The 12,633-nt window shown below is 34.6% G+C and overlaps 1 protein-coding gene across 2 annotated transcripts in view; it reads left to right on the top strand.

Annotated features, from left to right (window-relative positions):
- The window catches only part of Smc5 (structural maintenance of chromosomes 5), a 103,483-nt gene extending 95,147 nt beyond the window's left edge, over positions 1–8,336 (top strand). For both annotated transcript variants that reach the window (XM_027940149.2, XM_027940148.2), the window contains 4 exons: positions 179–298; positions 4,435–4,614; positions 4,697–4,792; positions 5,947–8,336. In XM_027940149.2, coding sequence (XP_027795950.1) covers positions 179–298; positions 4,435–4,614; positions 4,697–4,792; positions 5,947–6,090 — 540 coding nt within the window. In that variant the 3' untranslated portion in view covers positions 6,091–8,336. The remainder of the gene's footprint in view (positions 1–178; positions 299–4,434; positions 4,615–4,696; positions 4,793–5,946) is intronic.
- The last annotated feature ends 4,297 nt before the right edge of the window (positions 8,337–12,633 follow it).

Here is a 12,633-nt window from a genome sequence, read left to right as displayed (position 1 = left end):
TATTATTAATGGTTTGGGCATTTAGAATAATAGAAAATGGAATGATATACCCCTTAAAAAAAAAGTGTCTTCCCATAACTAGATCGATATTGATATAAAATTTTTTCTATGTAAAGGTATATATCAGAATATAATAATACTTCTTTTAAATTATGTATTTACATTGCCTTTTTTGTAGGTAAAAGAAAGGTGGCTTAATCCCTTAAAAGAGCTGGTAGAAAAAATTAATGAAAAATTCAGCAATTTTTTTAGTTCCATGCAGTGTGCTGGTGAAGTTGATCTCCATACAGAAAATGAGGTAAAATAGCTTTTGGAATATATTTCTTGGCAGTTAATTTTAATTAAGTGCTAAAAGTACATGTGAAATAATTTACTTTAGAATTATGTCTGAAAATTTGGCTTACTAAAAAATTATCCAAAGGAAAAGACCACCTATGGTATTCCTTTAAGGTCATGTTTTTGCAGGGGTTTTTGTTCTGTTTTGTTTTTTTTTAACCCTGCAAGGGTGGGTGGATGTTTGAGATTAGTGACTAATTCCTTACTAGCTCTGTTTGTGTCCAATTTGAGTAAGGGTTATTCAGCCATGTTGAATAACCACTTTCTAAGTTAGAAGAGTCATAAAATTAGAAAACATTACCAAAATACACTGTATGTCAGAAGTTCCTTTTTGATCAGAAATTTACAAGAACAAAAGTATTTGGAAATGTGCTAATTTTTTGAGCCACACACAGTTCATGTTGATGTGTAAAGAGAGCCTGAAGATGTAGCTAAGTGGTAGAGCACGTGCTCAGTATATCAGATGCCCTAGATTCAGTCCCAAGCACCAGAAAAGAAAGAGAGTCAGGTGTGTTGGTGGATACCTGTAATCCCAGGAACTTGGGAGGCTGAGAAAGGAGGATTGCAAGTTCCAGGCTATCCTCAGAAACTTAGTTCCTAAGCAACTTGGTGAACTTTAGCTCACAATAAAAAGGGCTGAGGATGTAGCTCAATTGTAAAGCACTCCTAGGTTTAATCCTTAGTTACCCCTACCAAAATAAGTAAATAAATAAATAAAAGAAATGTATATAGATGCTTCAAAATAATTGGGAAACAGAAGTGGGTGAGGTTATAAGTGAAACAATATTGGCCATATATTGATCATAGTTGAGGCTAGTTGCAGGCACATTGAACTTGTTTTAGTGTTCTCTCTAATTTTTGTTAATTGAAGCCAGGCACTGTGGCACGCATGTGTAATCCTAGCTACATAAACATAAAATTTTAAAAGGTACTGAGCGGGTGGCTGGGGTTGTGGCTCAGGAATAGAGCACTCACCTAGCAAATGTGAGGTGCTAGGTTTGATTCTCAGCACCACATAAAAATAAATAAAATAAATGTATTTTTAAAAAGGTACTGGGGATGTAGCTTGGTGGTAAATCTCCCCTGGCTCAACCCCCTAGTACCAAAATAATACTAATTATGAATAATCTGTGTATGTTGAAAACTTCTCCACAATAAAATTTTGATGAGAAGATAGTAAAAAATATCACTTCACAAATTTTCCATTTTAGCATGTATGGAATTTTGTGTTATGTTACATATATAATTATAAAACAAGGTAACACTGATTTTTGCCCCCCCCCCCCTGAGGAGTTTAGACCCTTAATTCCTTCATCTGTGTAGTTTGAAGCATAAATATAAAATATTATTTTATTTTTTGAGTACCAGATCTAAGATATTAGATCCTACTACAGTGATTGTCATCCATACATTCCTTAGGTTTGTTATAATTAAGGGGGATGTATTATAATAACAATAGTAATTTTTAATATGTTTCCTTTGTGTCTAGTACTTTTAAGTTTGTTATCTTATTTAATTCTTTCAACCATCTTGGAAGGCAGATACTTCATCCACTGAATGTAAAATAAACTAAAAACACACATTTACTAAATATCACTTCGCTTTCAAATAACAAGAAATCAAACTATATAGGTTTTGACCAGGTAAGGCATAAATATATAATCAAGGAAGCACAGTGAAATATATGGGACTTGACCTGTTGTAGAGATCCCATTCTTTAACTCCTAATGCATGATACCATAACTTCATCACATGCTTTTTCTTCTGGACAGCTCTTCTCTGTTTTATTTTTATTTTTAAAAATTTTTTTGGTACATTGTAGTTGCACATAATGATGGGATTTATTGTTACATATTCATATACGCACATAATATTACAATATAATTTGGTCAGTATCACTTTCCAGAACTTCCCCCTGCCCCTTTCACCTCTCATATCTTAGTCTCCATGAGATCCACTGCTCTTTTTTACTGTTTTAAATGATAAATGCACTTCTGTAGATGATTATTCTGTAGATGATTATTCGGTGCTAGGCTCCTGGATAATGGACGTTCTTACCTCTTCTCAGCCTCTTCCTTTGTCTCCCTTCTGTTCTGACCTCTTTAATCATAGTTCTTTAATTGCCTTCTTTATTCAGGTCTTCAGTGAGATGGAAGAAGCTATAATAGGGCAGAAAGAGTAAAGGATGGATGTTAGAGCCAGAAGCAAAACTATAGTAATCAAAACTGGTAGTCATAAATTATAGAGTTAATAAAATTATTGTGGAAGAAATGCAGCATGACAGTTAAAAACTTGACATTGAGAATTAGAAGTATTACATGTTTATTACATTGTCGTTTATTTATTTTGGTGTGCTTGGCAAAAGGGTGGAGGCGATGGCAAACAGATTAAAAGTGGTATTTCTAAAATTTGACAGTGTAACAGAATCCTTAAGGTTAAAGAGATTTACTATCGTGACCCACATGACATTTACTCAGTTTCCCCAAACTAGGGCAGTGTGTCAGATTAGAAATATTAAAGGTAAGAGAAATTTAAGAAATAGACATAAGTGAAAAGTAGAGGGCATGGTGGGATGGTCCAGCTCTGATGGAGACTGGATCTAACAACCAAATGGAGCCCACCCATTTTATTTAAATGGGTAGGAACACCAGTGGGATTCAGAGTTGAAGAACTTCCTGAGGAAAACAGGAAGAAGATGGCAAAGACAACTTGATTGGGGCTTAGCAGGTTACGCCCTATACCTCCTCTACTTCCAGGCTGCTGCATTTGAACCTAGGGCTGTCTGAGCCAACAGGCGGAGTCAGCATAATCTGAGCAGTCTTGAATCCATGGGAGTTCTCAGGAGAGTAACACCCCTGCCTTAAGATGGCTCAAAGAAATCCATAAATCATTCCCAGCCCCCAACAGTTTTACATTTTTGTAAAAGTTCTGTTAGTCTTACACTCTCTAATGTACTCACCACTCATCTTAAACATGTTGTGATCAATTACATATTGTGATATTTTGGATATAATATAGTATTAAATTTAAATTACAACCAGAGAAGTGAAAAATTCTGCTCCATTTGTATACAAGGAATCAAAGAGCATTCTACTGTCATGTATAACTGATTAGACTATTATTAAAATGAATCTTACCTATTTCTTTTTGATTTTTTAAAATATGACCACTAGAAAATTTTTAATTGCCTGTTTCTTTATGTCTTTTGGTCAGCAGTATCTTAGACCATACAAAACTATTTGTTAAATAGTTAAGAGTGTGTGAGTGTGTGTGTGTGTGTGTGTGTGAGAGAGAGAGAGAGATACTGGGGATTGAACCCACACATGCTAGGCAAGTGCTCTGTCGCTGAGCTACATCCCTAGTCTTAATAGTTAACTTTTAACTAGTGAGTTATGTTTTAAGGTAAATCTGAACCCAAGTGACCTAGAAATGACAAATAACACTGATAAGAGCAGTAAATAAGCTTTAGAGCAAACTCAGTTTGAGCAAAATGTATAGAACATTGAATGTACCTTGTTATATATCTGGCATTTTGCTAAACACTGTATGTATATATGTGGCATAATATAAAAATTCCTGCCTAATTTTCTTCTTACCTGAGGGGTGGGGAGAACCTTTGCAGAGGCATACACAGCTACTTCTCCAGCTGAAAATGGCATGGCACTCCATTGTGTTTTAATTATTTTTACCTATAGTTTAAAAACCCAGCATGCTGAAACTAAAATAGTGCCTTTCCATGACAGGTCTTCTCACTAATTTCTAAAAATTCTTGGGATAGCCTGCTAAAATTAAAACCAATGGTACAGGACAGGAAAAAAATTACTTTTAATTTGAATAATATCTTGTCTAATAGAGCCTTCTTAGATGGTAACTGCTTAAAAATTTATTTTTTAAATTAATAAATTTACTCTTTAAACTGATGTATTCCGTCTATTTTCAAACAATAGAATTAAATTGCCCAGGGCCTGAGAGTATAACCAGTTGATTGGAGTGCTTCCCTAACATGCTCAAGGCCCTGGGTTCAATCCCCAGAACCACCAAAAAGAATTAAATTGCCCAGGTAAACTGTCATCTTGTAACTTTTTAAATGTTTTTTAGGAAGACTATGATAAATATGGAATTCGAATTAGAGTCAAATTTCGCAGTAGTACTCAACTGCATGAATTGACTCCTCACCATCAAAGTGGAGGCGAAAGAAGTGTTTCCACCATGTTATACTTGATGGCCCTTCAGGAGCTTAACAGATGTCCATTCAGAGTAGTTGATGAAATCAATCAGGTATAGTGATTATTATTTTATTTGGATCTGATTGTATCCTGTAATGAATATAACTATAACCATTGTTATCCTCATGGTTTAGGGAATGGACCCAATCAACGAACGGAGAGTGTTTGAAATGGTTGTAAACACTGCCTGTAAAGAAAACACATCTCAGTACTTCTTTATTACACCAAAGGTAGGTAATAAACAATCTCAAAGTGCGTGTGCATGCAGAAGTCCTCTGTGACTGACTTACTGTGTAGTAGATTTTGGCACAATATGTAAATATGAGCAGGAACACTCCCCTCCCAAAAAAGAAATCAAAAATTTATAATATTTACATTCATATAAGGATCAAGTTCCAGTGACATAACCAGAAATCTCATTATTTGAAAAAGAGGCAAATCTTATGTTTGAGAACTGAGCTTTTCTCCCTGCTGTTGGCACTCATTCCTCTTCGAGAAAAGCTCCTCTTTTGGCATTAAAAGATGACTGAAGAATGCAAACACTAGAACTCTCATCCTTTTCATTTTCCCAGAAAATTCTGTCCTATCACATACTTTCCCCATCTTTATTTACCACTGTTACTCCTCTGGCCCAGAGGAAATCAGAAGTATCCCAACATCTTCTACTCACAGATAAACTTTGATAACAATACAGTTATCTTATGACAATTTTCTGTAATCTAGAACTATTGAAATGAGAAATTTTCTTTTGTTACATCTCGTGCTGTAGGAAAATTATAAAAGGGATATACTCAAAGATGTATTTATTAAGGTAATCAAATACTTATTTTTCTTTTTCAACTAAGTAGTCATGAAAAATTTCATTGAAGAGCCCATCCCAAATTCAGATTTTTATTGAGTTTTATCGTCTGCTTTTTTCCTGCAGATACTCTGTGGAATAGGCAGATCTGTTAATACTCTAATTCTTCCCAAACACCTTGTCCTACAAATAAAACATTCCTGCACACACTTTTCGGGCTACCAGTACATCACAGTGCTTGACCACAGAAGTTGCATGAGAAGTGTTTGTGGATAAAAGTGAAAGTGTCTATCCTAGGAAAATTATGAAAGACATACTCTTTTCCAGAACCCACCTGGGGAGTTGTATCATCCAGTTGTCCTATGAACTTAAAGGATTCCCTGGTGTTGATTATTTCTTAAGCCGGTATGCTAACTCAGGTAGCAATCACAGTCTGGCAAGGCTGTGATTGAGGTATTTGAGAGCTTCGTTCATGTTTTGTTAATATTAGAGTAAGCTGATATATTTGACCGTGAACATGTAAAGTTGGAAAACTATGCTTCTTGGTGTATAGCATTGTGTGACAGTTTGTCTATTTTAATGCAGCTCCTGCAAAATCTTCCTTATTCTGAAAAGATGACAGTATTATTTGTCTACAATGGTCCTCATATGCTGGAACCAAACAGATGGAATTTAAAGGCTTTCCAAAGGCGCCGGCGCCGTATTACATTCACTCAACCTTCTCAGTAGAAGCAAAGGGAGGGAACTTGGAAGTTTTTCTGTTAGATTCTGTTTATAAATATGGCTCAACTGAATAAAAGTTGGTAGATTTATTAAAACAGAAAGATTGATTATTTTTGGAAACTAGCTTTTAAATATACAAATAGGTTAGTGAAATGTATATCACAATGATTTCTTTCTCTGGAACATCATCTGGTAGTAAAAGTTAAGTCTTCAGTCTTGGTTGATCTTCCTTAGTACTCTGTGAGTAACTGGATTTCCATGCTTAAAGGTATTTACTATTGCATATCTAAGGTACGGTGGAATGGAGGTTATCAACCACAAGTTTTCTTGACACAATAGCCCTGAGCTTTAATTGCAAATTAAATTAATAAGAACTAATTACCTATAAAGTCATCTTAAGATGACTCTAGAATTTAAATTCTAGTTTCTCCCAGTGATATTTAACTTTTTAAAATTGATATGGAAGTATCTAATGTATAGTAATAATTTATGACAAATCTATTCAGTGCTTTCTATTAAAAAAAGATTACCTTATCTCCACTAGGAAATGGAGTTTTGTGGGCCTTTGAAGTAAGTTTTATGAAACTTGATGCTGTTATGGTTTTTCAAAGGGGAAAAAAAGGCAGTGGGCCTCAAAAATGCTAGCAGAGCTTCTTTGAAATGCCACAAGGTGGCCACTAGATGATGCAAAATGCAGCCAAAAAGATTGACAGAGAATAAAATCAGGTGACAAGGGTTTTTAAAGAATAACCTTGTAAAGTCTGTGGGGGGGTCTTGTTTTGTTTTGTTTTTGTTTAAATTTCTAAAAAAAAGAAAACATTTTTATAATTATTTTTAGCAAGATTTTCTTAAAATTTCATATACTGGTTTCTACAATTTGTATTTGAAATTTCTCAGTGCTGGGTAAGAGTGAGAGAAAAACATTGATTTGTTTAAAACCATAATGTTTTTAGAATTTAAGCGTAGAAGTCCTTCTTTACGGTGTTGATCTACGCTTTATCTTAGAAAATCTAGTTTAAACTGTTTTCTTCCAGCTTGAAAGAATTAAATGAGAAAAATCATTTGTTTATCTCTGAGAGTTTTGCTAATTAACAGTGCCAAACAAATCCTATTCTTTTAAAAAAAGTAAATCTTATAAGAAAATGGACTGGTCCAAGAACACGTCTTTGAGTAGTGAATTGGATCTGTTCTGGTAAACCTGACAAAATTTTATTTTATTTTATTTTATGTTATGTTATGTTATTTTGACTTGCTAGGCTGAATAAATTGAAGAATGGCATTCAGTTTGGGTTTTGTATATTCTTAAATAGCCACTGACATTTATATTCTTATTAAGTCAAAAAATAATGAGCTGAGTTTATGTCCTTTTCCTTAGACATTTTCTCTTTTAAAACATATTTTTTCTTTATAAATGTTTTAAAAGAGCCCTCCCCTCCTAAGTAAACTAAACCTAGTGCATGTCATATGAAAATATTTCAAAATGACATTTTTACTAGTATGAACAAGTCATATGAACATTGAAAAACTTGGTAACATATTAGTAAATGGACATTACCAACTGTATTCTGTTGTTACTTTGTTTCCTACTATAGTATCTTTATTATATGTTCTTGATGTAGTTTGTTTTTTGATAGTTATTACAGTCATCTTGTTTCTACAAAATGAACCTCATTGTGCTTGAAGATTAAGCATATTTGAAAATAAAATTTTAATTTACATATGCTAACAGTTACTTCATACCTTGTTTATAAGAATTATATTTCTCTACTAGACAAAGTAATATTTGGTTTTACATTGAATTTTGAGCTCCGAAGGATAAATTATGTATCATTTTAACACATTAAAGAATAGTAAGTCTAGAGCCGTATAGTTTCAACCACTTAAACTGTCATGTTTTCTACAAATGTTGATTTTTAATTAACATTCAAATTGTAAGAACCTAAAGTAAAAGCCTGATTTGATGAAAAAAATGATACTGAAAGCTTTAAGGTGACAAGCATTTTTGATTACTAAATTTTCATTGATTTGCCCAAGGAGAGTCTCTGTTAAGATTTTCTATATTGAAAGTAAGAAGAAAGATTTCTTGCTGCTTTCTGATTGTCTTTTGGACGTATGCCTATCTTTGCAATATAAACCTTTAGTATGTGAAAAATGTAATTTTGTCTTGCAATTGTATGTGTACATGTCTGTAATTGATAAAAACTCCGTTGGAAATGCTAATTTGTTGGTAATAAATACATATTTTCATATTCTTTGGGTGTGTTTTTAAAACAAGAACTTGTTGATTCTTTGAACCTTCTGAGGAGTCACTTGGTTTTCATATTTTCTGAAAAACAAATCTCTTAAGCCCCCACCATTTTTAAAACAGAATTCAGCAGTCTATTCGTGTTCAAAAGGATAAAAATGTAGTCTCTTGTCTGCCTTCAATTACATTGCATTCTAATAGAATTAATAAACATGCATGAGAAAAAGTTTCCATCATCTAAAGAAGCCAATCAACAAGGCAAGTATAAAAATATTTTTATGTTGAAATATTAAATTATTAAAAACATGCCCAATAAGCAATTTTGTCATATTCTTATATTAAACTACTATCAAAGTAATGTTTTTAAACATTTTGAGTGAGGTAGACTATCGCTTGCAGACAAGTTACTGAACTGTTTCCATGCTGGTGAAATGATAATGACAGCTAATTCACAGAGTTATTGAGAAGATCAAATGAAATCTGGGGAATATTAAGGAACCTAGTTCATGGTAGGTGCTTTTATAAATGTTTGCTTTTCTCCTGTTTTTGAAAACTGTAATATATTGATTTTTTTATACCTCAAGTTCTGAATTCTAAGTTAAGTTAATATATAGTTGCTTATTGATAAGTACTGTGAATTGTTCAAAGGATACAGAAACCTACCAGCTTTGAGGAAATCTTGTGCATTCAGATGTAAATATTTTCATGTATTTTGTAATCTTCATGAAATATGAATATAAGTTAGATGAGCTATCCTAAAGATACTTATACTAATCCATGTCATTATTCTATAGTCATACCATATATTTTGGAAAATTTATAATTAATTTGATTATTTGGGAAGTTGGACTGTGTTGACAATTTGAGCTTTTTTTATTCCCAGTGGAAAAATTGGGTATGGGGTATTTTTTGTTTGTTTTGGGGATTTAACCCAAGAGCTACATCTCCAACCTTTTTATTTTTTATTTTGAAACAGGGTCTTGCTAAGCTGCCCAGGCTAGCCTTTAATTTGTGATTCTCCTGCCTCAACCAACCTCTTCAGTCACTCTAATTACAGATATGCACCCCACACCCAGCAAGGATTTTATTTTTTTAATGTTGAAATATAACTGCAGTCATATGCCACACAGCAATGTTTCAGTCAATGGTATATAATGTAGTCTCCTAAGACTATTATTGCCTAGAGACATGGTAGCCATCATACAATTGTGAAATCACCTAACAATGCATTTCTCAGAGTTTCTCCACCATTAAGTGACACATTGCTCATTCCTCAATTAAAAATGGCTTACTGGAAATTGTCTGGAATATAGTTATTTTCAAAAAACCAAAGGGCAGGGGAGGTAGTTCACTGGTTTAACTAGTATGCACAAGGCTCTGGTCTTAAACACCAGCACTGTGATGGGGTGTGGGGTGAAGGGTGGGACCAACCCAGCCTCAAAAAAAAATCCCAAAGATAGAGTACAGGGTCGGCCACTCCACATAAATTCATTATAAACTGTGCTAAGGGGCGTTGGGGAAGCTGAGAGCTACCTAAAACAGTTCTGGCTCTAACCCTGCCTTTATCAGAGTCTGCAACATGGGTGAGCTATTTCTAGGGAGGTCAGAAACACCTGAAAAGATGTTTTTTCATAATTATTATTACCTGTCTGACTGCCTCTCAGAAAAACACACATTCTTGGCGTTCAATCTGTGCATTCAGAGTGAAGGATGAGAGAAAATAGAGTGCCAAGAGGATCAATTGGCCATTTCTGCCACTTTTTCAATAAGGAGTGGATTGAAAGATAGGATTCCAGTATAAGGAAAAGATATTGTAAATTAGCATCCCTATACTACTGATGCAGAAACAGGAACTTAACAATGTTACGGCTTTTTCACATTCTTGCTGTTGATAAATGGCAGAAGTAAGACTGAAAAGATAGTTACATTTTTTCTAAAATACCATCCTGGCTTGCTATCGTGCTACCTTGTCTTTTTTAGTTTGAAGCTAAACCATAAGCAGTTCCTGGTAATGTAATTAATTTCCTTGTGAGTTGTTAGATGATGCTTCTTCAGTATGCCCCCAACTTGAAGTTAAGGTACAGGTTTCTTCTGCCAGTATAGTAAAGGCCCGAATATAACTGACCAAAGATGTTTATTCTTAGCAGTATAAGCATGATGTTCCAACTTTGCACTCAACTTCTATTTTGTAGTTCTGTCATTCTTGGCCCTTCTTTTGGTCTGGGATTGGTGTTTTAGCTCTTAACTAATATACCGGTATCAAAACCATGGGAAGGACATGACCACTCCTGTTAAGAGCTATGGTCTGCAAGAAGTACATTAATTTTGCTCTTGTCTAGAACTTAATTACATAGTCTGATCTAGCTGCAAGTGAGTCTTGAATGGTTATCTTTAACTATATGGACATGTGCCTGAGTAACTTGCAGTCACTCTACTAAGGTGAGGATGACTGCAATCAGAAATTTATACCACTAACCCAAGAAATAACTGATAACTCTGTGCCCATTGACAATATTTTTAGAGAAAAGACTTGATAAATTTTTAAACATAAAAATCAAGTTCTCAAAACCTTCAAGGATCCTACATAATTCCCCATTCTGGACCCATTCAAAGAAGCATTCATGAGCTCCTACACTATTCTCTTACCCTGTTTCATTTTTCTTCAAAGCACTACAATTTAAATTGTTTGTTGTCCGTGTTCTTTGCTAAGATAAATATATCTAAAACTGCTTTATTATTTTAGGTAAGCGCTCTACCACTGAATTACATCCCTATCCCACCATTCATTTAATTCTTATTAACATGTACTATGAACACAGTACTATAGTTCATAGTTTTGAGAAATTAAAAGTATGTGGCTCAGCGGCAGCACACTGGGTTCAGTTCTCAGAACTTTGTATAAAAAACTAAAGGTCTGTTAACAACTTAAAAAAAAAAAAAGTGTGGCCTGTACATGATTCTGCTTTCAAGAGACAGTCTACTCCTGTGCATGGCAGCCACATACCTGTAATCCCAGCTTCTCTGGAAGCAGAGGCAAGGAGGATCATAAGTTCAAGGCTAGCTTTGACAACCTAGTAAGACCCTGGCTTAAAATAAAAAGGGGCTCAGCCAGGCATGGTGACACACGCCTGTAATCCCAGCGGCTTGGGAGGCTGAGACAGGAGGATTGCGAGTTCAAAGCCTGCCTCGGCAAAAGTGAGGCAGTAAGCAACTCAGTGAGACCCTGTCTCTAAATAAAATACAAAATAGGGCTGGGGATGTAGCTCAGTGGTCGAGTGCCCCTGAGTTCAATCTGCGGTACCAAAAAGGTGGCGGGGGCTCAGAATGTAGCTCAGTGGTAGAGTGCTTGTGTGGCATGTGTGAGGGGCTGGGCTTAATCCCCAGTACACAAACATAAGAGCAACCTACTAAGTGCAGTAAGTGGACCACAAAGACCAGTGTTTAAGCATAGTGACACATTGACAGTATTTTACCTGAGAGGTGAGGGGTTGAGATTTACCAGGTATCAAAGAAAACAAAGTGGAAAGGCATTCATGATTAAAAATATATATCCAGCTGATGTAAGACAATTTGGTCATGCATACCTCTTGGGGTTTTGTTAGTAAAAGACTAATAGAGGTTAAACCTAAGTGAATGAGTCTTAGCTCTCCCCCTATAACCTTGTTGACAGGTTATTTTAAAAAAAATAGGTCTTAGATCAAATTCTTCCACTTGGACATTTTTTAAACATCTATCACATGCAGGCACAAAACTACATATAACTTGTAAGCATCGTGAAGTTCTAGTTCTTCATTTTGAGTGACTTGCCCACACTTTCATATCCAGATGCAATAATATTCCAGAGGCAGGATTTGTTATTTAAGTGGACATAAAACAACCAGAAATCTTTAGACCCATATGTGTCATTGGAGGATTCTTATAGGTTCAAGTCTTACAGTTCTTAGGCCAAGTTCATGAAGTTTAGGGGTCTTATCTGAACATTTCATCGAGTACATGTAATTTCTCAGAACCCATTTCTCGCATTCATTAATCATGCTTATTATAATTATAGCCATCAATTTAATAAAAACCTACTCCTGATATGCCTTGTGCTAATTAATGAAGTTTCAGCATATTAGCAGCTACAGTTGCAATGGCTGCCTCTTTAGTATGGGATTTCTTTTTAGAACATTGAAGTGCAAACTGCCAATCAGAGAGACTGAATACACTAGTACTTTAACCTAGTACATAATATGCACATAATATAGTACATATTATGCTAGTCATGCTGGAGTATTCAAAGGTATTTTAACAGTGGCAAAAGG

This window comes from Marmota flaviventris, chromosome 13 (assembly GCF_047511675.1).
Source record: "Marmota flaviventris isolate mMarFla1 chromosome 13, mMarFla1.hap1, whole genome shotgun sequence".
NCBI classification, from domain to species: domain Eukaryota; kingdom Metazoa; phylum Chordata; class Mammalia; order Rodentia; family Sciuridae; genus Marmota; species Marmota flaviventris.
This window is presented reverse-complemented; position numbering and strand designations above follow the sequence as displayed.